The sequence below is a fragment of the Lepidochelys kempii genome, chromosome 13, assembly GCF_965140265.1.
Source record: "Lepidochelys kempii isolate rLepKem1 chromosome 13, rLepKem1.hap2, whole genome shotgun sequence".
Classification (NCBI taxonomy): domain Eukaryota; kingdom Metazoa; phylum Chordata; order Testudines; family Cheloniidae; genus Lepidochelys; species Lepidochelys kempii.
In genome coordinates, this window is record NC_133268.1 from 1,146,453 (window position 1) to 1,167,692 (window position 21,240).

The 21,240-nt window shown below is 43.1% G+C and overlaps 1 protein-coding gene across 2 annotated transcripts in view; it reads left to right on the forward strand.

The window, feature by feature from the left end:
* The window catches only part of CTNNBL1 (catenin beta like 1), a 112,521-nt gene that overhangs the window by 47,299 nt on the left and 43,982 nt on the right, over positions 1–21,240 (forward strand). For both annotated transcript variants that reach the window (XM_073308595.1, XM_073308594.1), the window contains 4 exons: positions 1,629–1,701; positions 1,927–1,985; positions 3,169–3,317; positions 18,609–18,790. In XM_073308595.1, the coding sequence (XP_073164696.1) occupies positions 1,629–1,701; positions 1,927–1,985; positions 3,169–3,317; positions 18,609–18,790 (463 nt within the window). The remainder of the gene's footprint in view (positions 1–1,628; positions 1,702–1,926; positions 1,986–3,168; positions 3,318–18,608; positions 18,791–21,240) is intronic.

Sequence of the window (21,240 nt, forward strand, 5' to 3'; positions counted from 1 at the left end):
CCCAAGAAGTGGCTTTGGTGAGTTAGTAGATAGTGCCGGTTCCAGGAGAAGAGTATTAAGCCAGTGCCTCAACATGTGGTAAGGGCTCTGTGCTGCTGGAGGTCCCATCCTCAGGATGGGACGTAGAACAAAGGCTCTGGCCAAAGGTCACTAAAGAGACCTGGCTCTTTCACAAGAGTAAAGATGTGTGAGCTCTGGTTTTCTGACTGTATTCTAACTTGGTTAATTGCATTCTGTCCATCAAAACGCCCTCAAGAGGAGAAGCTATGTTTTACTTGCTCATAAAAATTGTATTGTGTTGCTAGTGTACACTGTGTGTCTCACCCAGGAGTGTGGGTAAGAGACAGACTGTTATTTCACAGTGCCTGTCTCAACAGGGAGTTGGAATGCACCGGTTTCATTGGTTACTGTTACAGATGGCCCAGAATGGCTGCCATGCTCCATCTCCAGAGCTGGCAGATTGGTACTGAGAACTGCAGTCTGTAGAGCGGTTTGGGATCTTTCTGGGGAAAAGGCTTAGTGTAAACAGTACATTGAAACTCCTTGGTGCATTCTAGTTTCCATTAGTGTCATTTGATATTAATCTCTCTTGTTCTTTCTAATGTGGCAACGGACTGAGTTGACTGGTCCAGAGGACACCTTGCGTAGTGACTGCTCCCTTAGTGAAGCTGCAGGTAGCTGTGTATGGCAGGCAGAGAGTGGCTGGTGCAAACACTATTTTAAACCTAACCCTTTTTGTGTTACTACTTTTTTCTCTGTGTACAAGGGAAGATTAATGGCCAGACAGTGGAAAGTAAAAGCCCTAAAGGAGGCTGCCTGTTTTGTAAATGCCTTTGGTGAACTGACCCACATTAGTGCTTCTGAACTGCTACTGTCCAGTCTGTAACTGTTCCCTCAAATGAAACTGCCTGGTAGGTAAAACTGGGGAGTTAAGCATGATTCATGATCCCAGTCCAAGGGTCTTGCCTTTCTTCCAAGAAAGAGTTCTAGCCTGTTCGCTTTCATCATGTCCGAGTGACTGGAGTGTTACTGCAAGATGTGGGATTGAGACCCAGAGCCCCGATACAGTCTGGACCATGGCAGTGCAAGTGTCTTGCCTGCTGCCCTGCTTGATGCATCTCAGGCCCTTGTCAGGGTGTATGAGGTCAGCGTTTGCCACTGGGTAGCTTTACTGTGATTCATTTGACCCTAATTTAGTTTCTGGTGAGGTGGGTGTACGTTGTTCACAATGGGGTGAGGATACGTGCACACATACCTACGTATAATCTTTATTTCTGTAGGTGTGTATGGAAAATCCTAACACATTTCTCCCCATAAGCAACCAGGGGCAGGCCATGTTCAGCTTCGCGGTTTGTAGACTTTGCTAGGCATACTTGATTACGCAAGCTTTTGCCTCTGAAGATATCGGCAAGGATCAGAGTTGATCTGATTTTTTTTTTTTTTTAAATCAGTGAGAAGAATTAATTTTTTTTCTTGGCACTGAGTCAGATTGTAAGATTATTGCTGTTTGTGTTTAGTTTTAATCGTTGCTCATGTGTTGAGTGATCTGCTTAGCACATTCTCTAAATCAAAATAAACACCCAGAGCAATGCCCCTGATGGGTTTCTCATCCTTGTTTTTTCCAACAGGCAAAGATGCCTTTTGATGCCAATAAGCTGTACTGCAGTGAGGTGCTGGCCATTCTGCTCCAGAATAATGATGGTGAGATGCAGCCCTGCTATTGATATTCTGTTAGGATAGGATCCAGGCTTGTTTCAGATCATGACAGCACTCTTCTGCCTCTGGCTTCCCCTTGCTTTCTCTGTCTCTCTGCAGCTTTTGTACTCTGTCAAGCTGTATTGATTTTGTTTGCTGATGTATCAGTGTTAGACGGCTGTAAAATCTGACAGTTAGCTTCATTTTTTCCTCTCTTTTTTTCTCCTCTAGACAACAGGGAATTGCTTGGGGAGCTGGATGGGATCGATGTGCTGCTTCAGCAGTTATCTGTGAGTAATTCATATGCTTCTGGTCTGCCATTGAGAGACTCACTGATTGGGGTTGAAAAGAGTGGTGAGCAAAAAGAGTAACCGGAGTGGAAGAGATGCTAGGTATTGCTCTGTCTTGGCGTCTTGTATACATTGTAGCATTATAATGCTCGCTCTTCAGCACTTTCATAGTACTTTAGAAACTTCCACCGGGAGCTCACCCTCTAAGACAGGTGGGGGTTGTCCCCATTTTAGAGATGTGAGTACTGAGGCATGAAAGAAGTTAATGGTTTACGTAAAGCCACATAAAGACTTGAAGATAAAGCGAGGATTAGAACTCGGGTGCTCCTGGCGTCCTCTGCTCCGTGCACTAGACCGCATTGCCGGTTTACCATTTAAGGGGGTTTGTTCAGGTTTGTATCCTTAATGACTTCTTGTTTGCTGAAGTGATGGTGAGATGCGTGGGTAAGGTCTAGGGTGCTGCTGTGCAGGCTTATATTTGCTTCACTCAGCAACTGCTTCTGGTGTTCACTATCCAGGACTGTTCAGCTGTATTGTAGTCATGTGAGGCTTGCATACAGGGAAGGTTTGAGGAAGAAACTAAGCAAAAAACAAGGCATAAAGACTAGTGACAACAGGGGAGGCCCTGTCTTTGGGGTGCAGAAGAAAAAAATCATAGGAAAAACTAATGATTGGTTGGGAGGAGGTCAGGAATGGCATAAGTGACTATCAAGGGGTGCTAGTGGGGTGGTGGTAGGGTGACTATTTCAAGTGATCATAGATTTCTTTAGTACACACAAACAAGCACAAAGAGGAGGTCATCTGAGTACACAGTCAGCAGTAGTTATGCCTCTGGTAATCAGCTGTAACCTCATTGTGCTGTAGGTTAGGTAACCAACCTGTTCCCGTTTTTCCAGCACTTCCTCCTGTTGTGCTTTCGATCTAATCCCATTTGTTAGCAGCCATTTGGGACGTGGCAATAACAGTCAGCCACGCCACATGGGGTGAGAAAGGAGCAGAGATATGAGGGGTAATACACCGAGGGGGTGGTTGCTACCATTACAGTTGCAGGCTTATGCAAAATTGTAATTTACAAGTTAAACTCTGAAGTTTTGCCGTGCAAAATGTTAATTTGCGTTTGATGTCAGTGTCCATATGCAACCAAGTAAGGGCTTACATTTTTTTTGTCCCCTTTGGCATGCAGGTGTTTAAACGACACAATCCAAGCACGGCCGAGGAGCAGGAAATGATGGAGAACCTGTTTGACTCTCTCTGTTCCTGTCTAATGCTGAGCTCCAACCGTGATCGCTTCCTGAAAGGGGAGGGGCTACAGCTGATGAACCTCATGCTCAGGTACAAGTATCTGACTTCTTGACCTCATTCATACTTAACCCCAACAACACATGCACGTGTGTCCAGACATCTCTGTCCTCATGTTCTGCCTTTTCTCTTTTCCTTCTGTTTTACTTGGATCTTCTCAGATCTATAAATCCTCTTCCTAAAAAAGCCAAAAAGAAAAACCACACACTCTACTACTATTCACCGGCAACCTCTCTGCCACAAGAGGAGTTGGAAAAACGTCCAGCGGTGCCAACGAGAACAACTGCTAGTGAAACAAATTGGGTGGTGTATCCCTGCCAGCTTTTCGCTAAATGCACCTGTAATTAATCCAGGTACTAATCTGGAGGACACATTCCTTTTTGGGTGATACCCCTTTGTCCCAACACAATACTCCCCTTTGATATAGCCAGAGATTCTTAACTTTGTGCTTGTGTCTCCATCCAGTCCCTCTCTCGCAGCTGAATATCTCACTGATATAATGCTCCATCCATCTCACATCCCTGATAGGTCTGTGTAACAATCCCAGTTCTGAATTTTGTGCACAAAAAGTGATATTTATTTATTTACTTATTTATTGGTGAAACTTCCCCTAGTGAGGCATTATTGAGATAAAGTAGCTGCTGGAAGATGCAAATATAATTCTGTCCTGGACAGACAACCAGGTGAAAGGACACTATAGGTCAGCCCACTAACCCACTGAGAATTTGGACTCCTACAAAGACAGACTACAGGTTGTGGGGGCCTCTGAATAGAGTGTTTTTCTTTGTATCCAGATGTTATCCTCGCAACATTGATTGACCACGTTGGTAGGTGGGGTTTTTTTGTGAAAACTGAGGTGAAACTGCTTTTGGGAAATGGATATAAATGTGCATTTCCTATCCATGTACGTTTTGTGTCACACCATAACTCTCCAGGCCTCCTCCCCACCTCTTTGCTGGTGAAGTGTATCTCCTCCAACTTGACCTGGGCTCTGCCCAACCCTTGCAATTGCATGTTGAGGAGGCTGTCTGTCCAGTTCCCCCTGGTGCGGTGAGCTGCCTGTGGAGGCTGCTAGCAAATGCCAATGAGAAATGATGTATTCCTGCAGTGTATGGCTGGGTAATGTGCAGCAGTGGGGAACTGAATAAATAACCAGAAACGTGGATTGTTCAGATAGGAATGCTGTGTTTTCTTAAGGCTAATTAAAGAAAAACTCCAAAGCGAACGACAAGGGGGAAGCTTCCCCCTGCCTCTAGGTTGTTTCTAATACTAAGTGGCTAGGCTAGTCTTGCAGAACTAAATATATGGAGTACTTGTGCCATATGGGTGGGAATTACCATTTGGATTTTTAATGGCTTTTTTTCCCTTTTTTGGACTGTGATGTTTACCATCCCCTTCGCCAGGATCCCAGCTGGAAAGCTATGACAAGGGGAAATTTTTTCCCTTGACACTTTTCTTTTTTTAGTGGCCATAAAAGAGCAATGAAGGACAAAGCACAATTAAACTGCCAGCAACATCTGTGGTGTTGCTGCAGCCTCTGAAAGGAGTTGCAGTTTTGGAAATATGGCTCCTTATCCGAAGTGGAGCAGGGTGGAGTGGTGAAAGGGGAAAAGTAGGACTTATCAAATCTTGAGCTCTGGATCTGCACATGTTAGTCAATGATAACGGGGACTGGATTGCCCTTGAGGTAGAGCCTTGAACTATTCAAATCCAGTACAGGTCAACAGCAATCAGAAATCATTGTCGTCTGGCTGTTTGACCTGGCAACAGGAGCTGGTGTTCTGCCTGATTCCTTCTAGACAGATGCTCACATCCCCAAACCACCATCACACGTGGCATCGATTTGTCTCCTTGTTGCACATTTCAGAGGGAGCAGTGACTGGCTGGGCCTGTAGAGCGAACTACTCACCATTCACTAAAAGTGGTTCCTGCAGGTCAAGGTTAAGGGCACCGAGTGGGAGCTTTTATTGCTGCTACCTTTGCTTTGTTTAACTTTCTATGGGCTGGGAGTCCGACCCTCTCACTAACTCTAAAATAATTAGTTCTCTCTTAAAGGATATAAAAGAACTTGAACATACTCAGTTCACTCTTTCTGTGCTGTGGACATGTTCTATGATTCTCAATTCTAATGCGTGTTTCTTAACACCTTTTTGGTATGTTTTTTAGGGCTGTCAAGCAATTAAAAAAATTAATCGCGATTAATTGTGCGATTAAACAATAATATACCATTTATTTAAATATTGTTGGATGTTTCCTACATTTCCAAATATATTGATTTCAGTTACAACACCCAATACAAAGTGTACAGTGCTCACTTTATATTTCTTTTTGATTACAAATATTTTCACTAAAAACCGAAAGAAATAGTATTTTTCAATTCACCTAATATAAGTACTGTAATGCAATCTCTTTATCATGAAAGTTGAACTTACAAACACAGAATCATGTAAAAAAACAAACTGCATTTAAAAACAAATCAATGTAAAACTTTAGAGCCTACAAGTCCACTCAATCCTACTTCTTGTTCAGCCAATTACTCAGACAAACAAGTTTGTTTACATTTGCAGGAGATAATGCTGTCCTCTTCTTGTTTACGTCACCTGAAAGTGAGAACAGGTGTTCGCATGGCACTTTTGTAGCAGGCTTTGCAAGATATTTACGTGCCAGATGCGCTAAAGATTCATATGTCCCTTGATGTTTCTACTGCCATTCCAGAGGACATGCGTCCATGCTGATGATGGGTTCTGCTTGATAGCAATCCAAAGCAGTGTGGACCGACGCATGTTCGTGTTCATCATCTGAGTCAGATGCCACCAGCAGAAGGTTGATTTTCTTTTTTGGTGGTTTGGGTTCTGTAGTTTCCACATCAGAGTATTGCTCTTTTAAGACTTTTGGAAGCATGCTCCACACCTCGTCCCTGTCAGTTTTTTGAAGGCACTTCAGATTCTTAAACCTTGAGTCGAGTGCTGTAGCTATTTTTAGAAATCTCACATGGGTACCTTCTTTGCGTTTTGTCAAATCTACTGTGAAAGTGTTCTTAAAACGAACAATATGTGCTGGGTCATCATCTGAGACAACTATAACATGAAATATATGGCAGAATGTGGGTAAAACAGAGCAGGAGACCTACAGTTCTCCCCCAAGGAGTTCAGTCACTAATTTAATTAACGCATTATTTTTTTAACAAGCATCATCAGCATAGAAGCATGTCTTCTGGAATGGTGGCTGAAGCATGAAGGGTCACATGAATGTTTAGCATATCTGGCACATAAATACCTCGAAATGCCAGCTACAAAAGTGCCATGCGAATGCCTGTTCTCACTTTCTGGTGACATTGTAAATAAGAAGTGGGCAGCATTATCTCCTGTAAATGTAAAAAGACTTTTGTCTCTTAGCGTGGTTGAACAACAAGTAGGACTGAGTGGACTTGTAGACTCTAAAGTTTTACATTGTTTGTTTTTTAGTTCAGTTATGTAACACAAAAAAATCTACATTTGTAAGTTGCACTTTCACAACAAAGAGAATGCACTACAGTACTTGTATGAGGTGAATTGAAAAATACTATTTCTTGTTTATCATTTTTTACAGTGCAAATATTTGTAATAAAATAATATAAAGTTAGCGCTGTCAACTTTGTATACTGTGTTGTAATTGAAATCAATATATTTAAAAATGTAGAAAAACATCCAAAATATTTAACAAATTTCAATTGGTATTCTATTGTTTAACAGTGCGAGTAAACCGCGATTAATTTTTTTGAGTTAATTGCGTGAGTTAACTGCAATTTACAGCCCTAGTTTTTTTTTTTGTTAGTTTAGTGTTCATGACAGTGCAAAAATAGCAGAACACATCTGAGCATGGCCAGGGTCTTCATCCAGCCAAGCACTTGAAGCGCTTGAAGTCCATGGAACTTACTACACGCCTGCTTAAAGCTGTTCATGCTCTGGATCGGGGTCCTAGTGCCTACTTGCTATTCTGAAGTTTCCTCTGCTGGACCTCTCTTGAGCAGATATGCGGAGCATTGCTGCTTATCATTGTTTGGATCTGGGGCTGTGGACAAACCTCCCGTATCTACGACACACAACTATGTGTGTATCATTTGACTACTTAACTTAGGTCTTCGGAATTGCAAGGCTGTGGTGCTGAGCCCAAGTGTGTCTTAGCACACTTAGAACCCATAAAGCTAGCTACCAATTTGTTTACAGTCTCTGACTGTAAAGGAGACCAAAGGAGAATGGATAATATTAGTGCTAAGTGCCCTGGAAATACACTATAGGTGATGGCTTTGTGTAAAATGGATTTTAACTAGCCTGTCTGGTAGTGAGTGTTGGTGGTAGGTGTTGGGAGAGGGAAAAGACTCCATTTTGGAGAAGAAGCTGAAAGGAAAGAAAAGGTATCTGAATGACCCAGACATTTGTAACCACTCACAACTCCTACGATGAAGGACTATTCACCTGCGCAGATAAGGGGGTGGCAGAAGATATAAGAAGTCTGCCCTTCCAGATCACCTTCCATCCAAGGATTGCAAAGCACTGTACATACTAATTAAGCGTTGAAACCTACCTCTGTGAGGTGTGGGGAAGTATTACTGAGAGCACCTCTGCTGCGGTTTTGTGGCTGCCATCAAGGAAGAGTGAGGAAATGTGTGCTGTGGCTCCAATTAACCAGACGGTGAGTATTTACGCAGTAATCCTTAATCCTTGGGAGTTCCCATGAGCTAGGCTGACAAATCTCACAATTGTGCAGTTTTCACCAGTGAGACAGTGCTGCTAATGCAGGAATTGTGTGTGATCTAACATGGTAACTGCAGAAACTGCATGTCAGCACTGCCAATAAAGAACTAAACATTCCAGTCCGTTGTCTTCAAACCTTCACTAACGAGAGGAAGGAGCTGGCAAAAAGGACATAACTGTCTGCTAAAACTGAGGAAATATAGCAACCCCACACAGGGTGAAATATTGTACACTTCATTCAGTTCCTTGAAAGGATCATGGAGAAGCACTTGCGGTTTTGTCTTTATTTATAGTGACAGAATTAACACTTGTCCCCCAGTCTCTGCTTTTTATTAAGATGAAGGGAACATAAGAATGGTCACACCGGGTCAGACCAAAGGTCCATCTAGCCCAGTATCCTGTCTTTCAACAATGGCCAATGCCAGGTGCCCCAGAGGGAAGGAACAGAACTGGTAATATCAAGTGATCCATTCCCTGTAGGGACACCATCCCTGCACCATCCTGGCTAATAGCCATTGATAGACCTATCCTCCATGAACTTATCTAGTTCTTTTTTGAACCCTGTTATAGTCTTGGCCTTTACAAAATCCTCTGGCACAGAGTTCCACAGGTCAACTCTGCGTTGTGTGAAAAAATACTTCCTTTTGTTTGTTTTAAACCTGCTGCCTATTAATTTCATTTGGTAGCCCCTAGTTCTTCTGTTACGAGAAGGAGTAAATAACACTTCCTTATTTACTTTCTCCACACAAGTCATGATTTTATAGACCTCTATCATATCCCTGCTTAGTTGTCTCTTTTCCAAGCTGAAAAGTCCCAGTCCTATTCATCTCTCCTCATATGGCAGCTGTTCCATATCCCTAATCATTTTGGTTGCCCTTTTCTGAACCTTTTCCAATTCCAATATCTCTTTTGAGATGAGGCGACCACGTCTGCATGCAGTATTCAAGATGTGGGCGTACCATGGAGGCAATATGATCTTTTCTGTCTTATTATCTATCCCTTTCTTAATGATTCCCAACATTCTGTTCACCTTTTTGACTGCCACTGCACATTGAGTGGATGTTTTCAGAGAACTCTCCACAATGACGCCAAGATCTTGTTCTTGAGGGGCAACAGCTAAGTTAGACCCTATCATTTTATATGTATAGTTGGGATTATGTTTTCCAATGTGCATTACTTTACATTCATAAACGTTGAATTTCATCTGCCATTTTGTTGCCCAGTCACCCAGTTCTGAGATCCTTTTGTAGCTCTTTACAGTCTGCCTGTGACTTAATTATCTTCTGCAAATTTTGCCACCTCACTGTTTACTCCTTTTTCCAGATAATTCCAGTATGTTGAATAGGACTGGTCCCAGTATAGACCCCTGGGGGACACCACTATTTACCTCTCTCCATTCTGAAAACTGACCATTTATTCCTACCCTTTGTTTCCTATCTTTTAACCAGTTACCAATCCATGAGATAACCTTCCCTCTTATCCCAGGACTGCTTACTTTGCTTAAGAGCCTTTGGTGAGGGACCTTGTCAAAGGCTTTCTAAAAATCTAAATTCACTATATCCACTGCATTCCCCTAGTCCACGTGCTTTTTGACCCCCACAAAGAATTCTAGTAGATTGGTGAGGCATGATTTCTCTTTACAAAAACCATGTTGACTCTTCCCCAACAAATTATGTTCATCTATGTGCCTGACAATTTTGTTCTTTACTATAGTTTCAACCAGTTTGCCCGGTACTGAAGTCACGTTTACTGTCCTGTAATTGCCGGGGTCACCTCTGGAGCCCTTTAAAAAATTGTCGTCACATTAGCTATCCTCCAGTAATTTGGTACAGAAGCTGATTTAAATGATAGGTTACAGACGACAGTTAGTAGTTCTGCAGTTTCACCTTTGAGTTCCTTCAGAACTCTTGCGTGAATACCATCTGGTCCTGGTGATTTATTACTGTTTAGTTTATCAGTTTGTTCCAAAACCTCTTCTAATGACACCTCAATCTGGGACAGTTCCTCAGATTTGTCACCTAAAAAGAATGGCTCAGGTTTGGGAATCTCCCTCACATCCTCAAGGTTGAAGACCGATGCAAAGAATTCATTTTTGTTTCTCTGCAATGGCCTTATCTTCCTTGAGTGCTTCTTTAGCATCTCAGTCGTCCAGTGGCCCCACTGGTTGTTTAGCCGCTTCCTGCTTCTGATGTACTTAAAACATTTTTTGCTATTACTTTTTGAGTCTTTGGCTAGCTGTCCATCAAATTCTCTTTTGGCCTTCTTAGTTATATTTTTACACTTCATTTGCCAGAGTTTATGCTCCTTTCTATTTTCCTCTCTAGGATTTAACTTCTACTTTTTAAGGATGCCTTTTTGCCTCTTGTGCTTCTTTTACTTCGTTGTTTAGCCATGGTGGCTCTTTTTTGGTTCTCTTACTTATGTTTTTTAATTTGGGGTGTACATTTAAGTTGAACCTCTATTGTGGTGTCTTTAAAAAGTTTCCATGCAGCTTGCAGAAATTTTAATTTTGGCACTGTACCTTTTAATTTCTGTTTAACTAACTTCCTCATTTTTGTCTAGTTCCCCTTTCTGAAATTAAAAGCTGCAGTGTGGGGCCACTGTGGTGTTTTCCCCGCCACGGGGATGTTACATTTAGTTATAGTCCCTATTACCAAGCGGTCCAGCTATATTCACCTCTTGGATTTGATCCTGTGCTCCACTTAGGACTAAGTCAAGAATTGCCTCTCCCCTTGTGGGTTCCAGGACTAGCTGCTCCAAGAAGCAGTCATTTAAGGTGTCAAGAGGCTTTATCTCTGCATCCCGTCCTGAGGTGATATGTACCCAGTCAACATGGGGATAGTTGAAATTCCCCATTATTATTACTGAATTTTTTATTTTAGTAGCCTCTGTAATCTCCCTGAGCATTTCACAATCACTATCACCATCCTGGTCAGGTGGTCGGTAATATATCCCTACCCACTATATTCTTCTTCTTAGGGCATGGAGTTATTATCCATAGAGATTCTGTGGTACAGTTTGGTTCATTTAAGATTTTTATTTCGTTTGATTCTATGCTCTCTTTCACATATAGTGCCACTCCCGCACCAGCACGACCTGTTCTGTCCTTCTGATATATTTTGTACCCTGGTATTACTGTGTCCCATTGATTATCCTCATTCCATCAAGTTTCTGTGATGCCAATTATATCAATAGCCTCATTTAATACGAGGCACTCTAGTTCACCCATCTTATTGTTTAGACTTCTACCATTTGTATATAAGCCCTTTAAAAACATATCACTTTTTAGCTGTCTGCCATTATATGATGTAATTGAATGTGACTTTTTTTTTCTTTTGACTGTTTCTCATCAGATCCTACCTGTATTTTATCTTCCGTCCTCTCCTCCTCACTAGGAAATAGAGAATCTCCATTAGTAAATCCTCTCCTGAGGGATGTGTCTGTCCCCTCTGCACCTGCCGGCTTTCCCCCAGCCATTAGTTTAAAAACTGCTCTATGACCTTTTTAATTTTAGTGCCAGCAATCTGGTTCCACTTTGGTTTAGATGGAGCCCATCCTTCCTGTATAGGCTCCCCCTATCCCAAAAGTTTCTCCAGTTCCTAATAAATCTAAACCCCTCCTCCCTACAGCATCATCTCATCCACGCGTTGAGACCCTGCAGTTCTGCCTGTGTCACTGTCCCTGTGCATGGAACTGGAAGCATTTCAGAGAATGCTACCATGGAGATCCTGGACTTCAGACTCTTACCTAGCAGCCTAAATTTGGCCTCCAGGGCCTCTCTCCTATCCTTGCATATGTCATTGGTACTTACATGTACCACGACCACTGGCTCCTCCCCAGCACTGCACATAAGCCTATCTAGATGTCTTGAGATCCACAACCTTTGCACCAGGCAGGCTAGTCACCATGTGGTTCTCCTGGTCATCGCAAACCCAGCAATCTATGTTTCTAATGATTGACTCGCACGTTACTAATACCTGTCTCTTCGTAATAACTGGAGTTCCCTACCCCCGGAGTGGTATCCTCAGTGCGAGAGGATACCACAACATCATCTGGAAGGAGGGTCCCAACTATTGGATCATTTCCCTCTGCTCCGGTTGGATGTTCTCCTTCCCTGTGGCTTTCATCCTTCTCAACAGTACAGAGGCTGTCAGACTGGGGGTGGGACATTTCTACTGTGTCCCGGAAAGTCTCATGTGTGTACCTCTCTATCTCCCTTAGCTCCTCCTGCTCAGCCTCCCTGGTCTCCAAAGCATGAACACGGTCTCTAAGGGCTAGGAGCTCCTTGCACCGCACACACACGTACGCCCTCTGCCCATAGGGCAAGTAATCATACATAGTGCATTGAGTGCAGTTAACTGGGTGCCCCCACTCTGTTGCTGGACTTCTGACTGCATTCTCTTTTTACTCCTGCAGCTGATTCCTTTGTTGTTGTTTTGTCTTTTTCAGGGGGTGTTTTTTAGCTAAAGTTTGAAGAATTTAAGGAATGTTAAGTGTATGTAGCTTCCCCCTTACACTCCCCAAAGTTCTAACAGCTCTAACAAGTTCTAACAACTCCCAAGTTCTAATAGATGTTTCATCACCTGGTGTGTGAGAGAGGAGAACTAGGTAGGAATGTTCTGTGGCTTGACTCCTGGTTATTTTCTAGGAGTAGGTTACGTTCTTTGTCTCCTGCTTCCAAGCACGTTAGCAGGTCTGTATCACTGGTGTAACTGCTCCATTAGCGAGATCATATATCCAGAGCTGCCAGACAGTGTGGTGTCCTTCAGCTAAATGGTTAGTTTAGCAGATAAAGTGACCCAAGAGATTCCCATGGACAACAAAGGAATGAAAACAGGTCTGGGTTACTTATGCTGAGATTTAAGACTATATATCTACCAGCAAAGGAAACTTGCACCTTGTGTGAACTTGTTTTCTCACTTCCCTTAGGGACTGCACATAGCCTTCATCTACTCTCCCATTAAATAGCAAACCATAGTCAGTGTTGAGTGTCTTCAGATAATGTATTTTTAAGTGACACATTCAACAAAAACTGGGCAAATGTTCTTCTTAAAGCAGAACTGAAATTCGTTTTCAGCCCTTATGTACTGGGCCTCTGTATGATTCATCTTTATTCTGCTTAACTAATTGGCTGCTAAAATGTTCCACGGGGTTAATATAGTTAAAGTTAAAAATAAAAGACGTGGTGAATCAAAGCAGAGTGATACAGGAACACTATTCCATATGGCAGGAACTGCAGAGGAAGTTCTTGTTCTGACAGTGGCAAGATGGGTAGCTGATGAGAGGACGGAGCAAACAAGAAATAGTCAATGCACACAAGGTAACTGTTTCAATAATGAGGGCAGTGTTGAACTGAGGCTTGAATTAATGGGGAGCTAGCAGTGGTATTCAAAAATAGACCTGCGGTGGGCATCGCCCTTTGTACGTGTGGGAAGGTGGGTGGCAGCATTCTGCTCTTGAAGTCTGTGATCTGCGCCTGGGGGGCGGGGGGGTCATTGAGAAGGGAGTTGCACTAGTCAGATCAGGAGGATGAGCACTTCAGGAGAAGTGCAGATGGCTGATATTGCAGAGGTGGGGATAAACAGATTTGCATAAAGCAATTATGGAAGAAGCAGGAGAACAGAGGATTGAGGGTGACCGAAATTGTGGGCAGTGGAGACAGAAGAGAGGTCAGAGACAAGGTGAGACCTAGAGGAGATAGAATTCTTGAGGATGCACCTTGTGCCCAAGCGTGGAGCCTTGTTTATGTTGTGGGCTGCCTCTCATGAATGAGATAATTTATCAGCAAGATGGTGGCCACCACAGGAGGTTTAGAAATGTCACATTCAATTAAAGTCTGTCTTCAAGCACAGTTCAGGTTTCTGCTGGCCAGGAAGCACTTTATGCAGTGTGGAATCTCAGGCGCTGCCTTGAGCAAAAAAAGGTTCAGTTTACTTAAAAAGGCAACACAGGGAGAAAACCAGAATTGTGTTGTCAGCTTCCTTGAAAACATTGACACGAGGCTGATTACTTTTGCTGTAAAACCCTGTTAGGGCTTGGAAGAGAAGCGACCACCGTGTTCTCAAGGGACATGTTGAGAGGGATCTCTGTTGTGTAGCAAGAATAAAGTGAATCTATCTTGGTTATTAACTGAAGGTGCAGCCATGCACACACAGACAAATGCAGCAAAGAGGGTGCACAGAAATTTCCATTGCTTGAATGACAGACATTTCTATTCTGAAGAAATTCACTGTGGCTTTGCTTAACCTGTGCAAAAGCAGTCTTTGACTGTGCAGCATAAACAAGTGGAATGTGAGCAGTACAAGGCCCAAAACCAGACACATGCATCTGTGATTGCACAGCTCCACAGAGCTTGTCTATAGTCCTTTCAAGGTGCATCTTTCATGGCTCTTAACATTCTCGTACGTTTACTAGTCCTGTTGTGCCCAGTGATCTCTTCAAAGCTCGGAATTAGACTCCTTGCTGAATCTTTTTTTTTGTTAAGCATAGACATTTTACCCAGCGTTTGCCTCACAGGGTCTGTCCGTTAGTCCATCGAGCAAACTATACTGCTGCTTAACCTCTGAGGATAGGACAAGAAGCAATGGGCTTAAATTGCAGCAAGGGAGGTTTAGGTTGGACATTTGGGAAAAATTCCTAACTGTCAGGGTGGTTAAACCCTGGAATAAATTGCCAAGGAAGGTTGTGGAGTCTCCATCATTCGAGATTTTTAAAAGCAGGTTAGACAAACACCTGTCAGGAATGGTCTAGATAATGCTTAGTCCTGCCTTGAGTGCAGGGGACTGGAGTAGATGGCCTCTCGAGGTCCCTTCCAGTTCTATGATTCTCAAAGTGACTAGTATACAACATACTCACTGGATCCCCCTTGTCCACATGCTTGTTGAACCCCTCAAAGAATTCTAGTAGATTGGTGATGCATGATTTTCCTTTACAAAAACCACGATTATTTATTTGTCTTGATGTATATAGGGAAAATACAAATTTGAAGCATGAAAACCTTTTAGAAAGGAGAATGTGAAGCACATGTAGTGGCCCTGGTAGATGCATACAGTGCCTTTGTCCATAAGTGGTGTGCACAGGAGGTTGATTGTTACTCTGACAGTAAGTGCTGCCATTAAAAATAACACTACAGCTCTTGTGGGGTCTTCTCTGCACAATATGTACTCTGACCTCTGCGTAATGTAATGGGAGAGATGCATGGCTGGGATGGGATGGACTGAATGACTTCAGAAAACCCTGCTTATAAGAGACAGGATGATGTATAGAGACAGGGTTTATAATAATTGGCTTTACATGTATGCTAATGGGGGTCCGGAAAACCTTGGCAACTATCCTTTTAAAGAAATAGACATTACAAAGGATACTTCTCTTATATCGAACAGCATCAAAGGAATAAACCACAGGGTGCTCTGTGCATTATAGTGCTTCACAGTCCTTCTGTTAAACTAAGATAACTCTCTATTTGGTGGGCTGCACGTCTGCTTGTGTTTGAATTAGTGCTCAGCTAAAAGATACTTCAATAAACCCAGATGAGACTAAGATAAACTACTTGCCCTCCAGTAGAATAAATATTTCAAATAAAATCAACCCTAGACAGTCCAGTCAAACAGCTATTGATCTCTAAAAGCCTGAACTTAAATCCAATGAATATTCCAGAGATAGCTCTGTGCAACCTGCCTAAATGCTGATCAATAGGCAATTACTTCCCTCTGAAAATATTTCTTAGACTATTCAGCCAAAAAAAGGACTTTTATTTTTTAGCTTTTTGTTACTTTGACCCAGAATGCGAGGGAGAGTTTGAAGTGGGAAGGGTCTGCAGGTAACAAATAGGACCGGGAAAAGATTGAACCCTCAAATCTCAATTTATATATATATATATATATATATATATATATTAATCTAATGCATAACTAGCATGAGTAAGGCCAAGGTCTTAGCAGAATTTTTTTAAAAAAAGACATTTACTGGATATTGAAAACATCCACAGTTACACTAGGCAGGGTAACTTTTTTTGGTTGGGCTATATACTTTTGTGCTTCAGGCATAAGATAACCACTGATTCACAGGTTTCAGAAAAAAGAAAAGGAGTACTTGTGGCACCTTAGAGACTAACCACTAATTCACAGAGGTTAGGAAGAAGCTTCCACTGTAGCCATACTATTCTGTAATTATCCACTATGGGGTTTCTTGCACCTTTCTTTGAAGCATCTGATCCTGGCTGCTGTCAGAGAGAGGATAATATAGTAGATGGACTAGTGGTCTGCTCTGGCCATTTGTATGGGTCTATTAAGAGGCAGTGAGAATTTTACCAGTTAAGGGCTTGATCCTGCATTGTCGGATTTTGTTGTGGTTTGGGGTATGACAGGAATGCAGACTTGGGCCCTGAGTATGCATTCTTGCCAGCCCCTCAGTGTTCTGCAGCATGGGCTGGATAGGGCTGCATGGATTCTTTTGTTCTTCAGGTTGTGGTGTTCTTGCACGTGTTCATCTGATCCACTTGGTCTGCTAGCTGAATGTTTCTATGGCTCCTTTCTCAGTTCATGTTTCACAGGTTTTTTAAAATGTATCACCAAATATGCTGTGATAGATTATGTTGCTGATGTGAGATGCATAGATTTTAAAATACTACTTCTGAGGTGCCTGCCTACAATGTGAATTGCAAACGTTAAAATTACAAATTCCTATTAAAACCAAATAGCTGAAAATCCATCTGCTTTCTTCCAAAACATGATTTCAGGGGACTGAGTTTTCTCTGCTACATTTGACATCACCAATAGGAAAAAATTTAGTGTGTTCATCACTATTGATGATGTTAACTGTTGTCATAGAAAGGCCAAACTGGGAACTTGGCATGTGTGGTAAAGACTCTCTTAATTCAGCTTTAGCCAAAAAAGTCGCTTTATGGAATGGTAACCATTATTCCTTCCACTGCCACTGTTGTGTGGGAAACGTCTTTAAGTTTATTCTTTAATTATTTAAATGCTGACTTGGTCTGTGTGTGGTACCCCAAGAAACAGAAGTTTTCCCCAAGCTATGCTCTCTGCTCCGAAGCGTTTACAGGGTTATTAGAGTAAACAGAACATACTAGATGCAGACACCTAAACATGCCTTTAGTATCTCATAGCGAGAGCTAGATTCCTACTTCAGGTGAGCGTGGCATGTGTTAGCGTTTTCAAGCCTCCCTCATTGCTAAGAGAGAGGCCTGTTTATATCCTTGAGGGGACATTTTAAGGTGCCTAGCATAACACTTTGAGGCCTGGACTCTTATTAAATGTTACTCTGCATAGAAAATATATTTAACCGTGCTGTTATTTTTTTGGGTCAATTTGTGCAAGGCAGTTTATTTTTCAGTACCTTAGTTGTGGTACATCTATCTCCCCATGCCCGCCTGGTAGCGTTGTCAACTGTCTAATCGCGCAAATCCAAAGACACTTGCCCCACCCCCTGCACTGCCCTTCCCTGAGCCCATGCCCCCGTCCCACCCCTTTTCCGAGGCCCCACCCCTGCTCACTCCATCCTCCCTCCCTCCATTGCTTGGTCTCCCCCACCCTCACTAACTTTCACCAGGCTGGGGCAGGGGGTTGGGGTACAGGCTGTGGGAGGGAGTTTGGGTGTGGGGTGCAGATTCTAGGATGGGGCAGGGGGTTTTGAGGTGCAGGAGGGGGTCCGGGGGTCAGCGTTTACCTCGAGCGGCTCCCAAAAGAGACTGGCACACCCCTCTGGCAGCGGCTCCTAGGCGGGTGGCCCAGAAGGTCTCCACACGCCGCTGCCCACAGGCACTACTCCCGCAGCTCCCATGGGTCACAGTTCCCAGCCAATGGGAGCTGCGGAGCTCAGGGTGGGGGCAGTGTGTGAAGACACCTCCTCCCCAGGGGCTGCAGGGATGTGCCGGCCGCTTCCAGGAGTTGTGTGGAGCCAGGGCGGGCAGGAAGCCTGCCTTACGGCTGCTGTGCTGCCGGGGGCCCCCGGGCCCTTTTAAATTGCCAGGGCCCCATGGCAATTGCCCCCTCTGTCGGCTGGCTTGCAAATGAGGCTGTCCAAACGAGCATACTAGTTTAGGAAAACCTGCACAAAGAGATGCCTTTTCCATTTGCCTCTGAATGTGGCAGGTTTAGTGGTGGTTTTGTTCACATCACCAGGAACCCTTCCTTGCTTTCATGATATAGACTGTTGTCCAACAGGAACCCAACGGCGGTCAGTCTACTCATGTCCTCTCAGCTGACCTCACGCTCAGTTGGAATCCTGGTCCCTACGGTTAACAGTACTTGGTGTAGCACACGGAACCCCATGCTCTTTGCGTGGCCGCTTGTAAGACAGCGTGGAGGTAGACTGCTCTTGTTGTAGCAGAAGAGAGCGTGAAGCCTGTTTTGCCTTCATTGTTGATTTGAAAGGGAGAGATCCAGGGAGCTAACGGTTCTGCTTATCGCAAAACAAGGCACTTAGAGGAATTTGTGCAAAGACTCTTCTCACTTGTTTATGCCATGTTAATGTTGCCTCTTCACACCGCCTCTTCCAACACCTATAAATGAAGCTTCACTCCATAGCTCTATGCATCACTCCCATCCTGAACACAGATACTTTCTTTTCACAGAGAAAAAAAGATCTCTCGCAGCAGTGCTCTGAAGGTACTGGACCATGCCATGATTGGACCCGAGGGCACAGACAACTGTCACAAGTTTGTAGACATCCTGGGTCTGAGGACTATCTTCCCACTCTTCATGAAGTCTCCAAAGAAGATAAAAAAAGTCGGAACAACTGAAAAGGAACACGAAGGTAGGACTCAGCCAGAGTCTGTCCTGTTACAGGATGAGGTGGAAGGGGAAAGTAAATTTTTGAAAAGCCCATGCGGGTTTATGGATAGAACACCAACCCTTTCGTTGCTCCCCTGTAGCATAACATACACAGCAGCCTGTGCAGTCACATTGGTGCCGTGTTAGCTGTTCACACAGATGCTTTGCTTATTTCAGTACCAGCAGCTCAGAGTGGCTCCATTTCCCGTGTGGCTGTTAATAAGTTATTGTATATGTGTACATGTCTGCTGTTTGAAGATCTGTCTCTTTGATGCAAAACTCTTTTGAAAAGAGTAATGAGGCAACTACAAATGTCACCTCAAAAGCAGTGTTTTCAGGGCTCTGAGCGCTGAAGTGTGACTCAATGAACATCAGGCATTGCAGAAATAAACTAGTAACAGCTAAAGTTCCTCTCTTTGTTTCCTTTTTCCTCTGGGAGACCCTGCTTTACAGAATGCTTCAGTAGAGTACTCCAGGACCCTGCAACCTGAGCTGGGTCTGGTCCTCCTCCTGCTGTCAGTTGTCATTTTTTTCTGTATACTGTATATAGTTGAAATGCATCTTGCAGGAGAACTGTAAATACTGACAGTGATGCTTGGGCTTTGTACCAGAGATTTCCTAGCTGAACTTTCCAGGGGGCAATTCAAACAGTTGGAAAAAAACAGTGAGGAGTATGAGTGGATCTTAAATAGGTAACTGTCTTATTTTGAGTGATCCATCCCGTTGTCCAGTCCCAGCTTCTGGCAGTTGGAGAGTTAGGCACCTTGGCTAATAGTCATTGATGGACCTATCTTCCATGAACTTATCTAATTCTTTTTTGAACCTGGTTATAATTTTGGCCTTCACAACATCCTATGCCAATGAGTTCCACGGGTTGACTGCATTGTATGAAGAAGTAGTTGCTTTTGTTTGGTTTTAAACCTGCTGCTGATTAATTTAGTTGTATGACCTCTAGTTCTTGTGATACACAAAGGGGTAAATAAGCCTTCCCTCTTTCTTTCTCCATATCATTTATGATTTTATAGGCCTTTAGCATATCTCCCCTTAGTAGTCTCTTTTTAATCTCTCATCATACGCAACCTGTTTCATACCCCTAATCCTTTTTGTTGTCCTTCTCTGTACCTGTTCCATTTCTAATACATCTTTTTTGAGAGGGAGCAACCAAAACTGCATGCAGTATTCAAGGTGTGGGCATGCTATGGATTTATCTAGTGGCATTATGATATTTTCTGTATTATTATCTATCCTTTTCCTAATGCTTCCTAACATTATTGGCTTTTTTGTCGTCTGGTGCAAATTGAGCAGCTGCTTTCAGAGAGCTACCTATACTGACTCCAAAAACTGTTTCTTGAGTAAAAAGAAAAGAAGGACTTGTGGCACCTTAGAGACTAACAAATTTATTTGAGCATAAGCTTTCGTGAGCTACAGCTCACTTCATCGGATGCATTCAGTGGAAAATACAGTGGGGAGATTTATATACACAGAGAACATGAAACAATGGGTATTACCATACACACTGTAATGAGAGTGATCAGGTACGGTGAGCTATTACCAGCAGGAGAACAGAGGTGGGGGTGGGTGGGAGGAGAGAGAAACCTTTTGTAGTGATGATCAAGGTGGGCCATTTCCAGTAGTTGACAAGAATGTCTGAGGAACGGTGTGGGGGGGGGGAGAGGAATAAACATGGGGAAATAGTTTTACTTTGTGTAATGACCCATCCACTCCCAGTCTTTATTCAAGCCTAAGTTAATTGTATCCAGTTTGCAAATTAATTCCAATTCAGCAGTCTCTCGCTGGAGTCTGTTTTTGAAGTTGTTTTTTTTGTTGAAGAATTGCCACTTTTAGGTCTGTAATAGAGTGACCAAAGAGATTGAAGTGTTCTCCGACTGGTTTTTGAATGTTATAATTCTTGACGTCTGATTTGTGTCCATTTATTCTTTTATGTAGAGACTGTCTGGTTTGGCCAGTGTACATGGCAGAGGGGCATTGCTGGTACATGATGGCATATATCACATTGGTAGACGTGCAGGTGAACGAGCCTCTGATAGTGTGGCTGATGTGATTAGGCCCTATGATGGTGTCCCCTGAATAAATATGTGGACAGAGTTGGCAACAGGCTTTGTTGCAAGGATAGGTTCCTGGGTTAGTGTTTCTGTTGTGTGGTGTGTGGTTGCTGGTGAGTATTTGCTTCAGGTTGGGGGGCTTCAGTGATAAGTTACATACCATAGTTCTGCAGTTTCATATTTGATTTCCTTCAGAACTCTTGAGTGAATTCCAGCTGATCCTGTGACTTATTACTGTTTAATTTGTCAATTTGTTCCAAAACCACCTCTACTGACACTTCAGGCTTGGACAGTTCCTGAGATTTGTCACCTAAAAAGAATCACTCGGGGGTGGGGATCTCCCTTACAACCTCTGCAGTGAAGACCAATG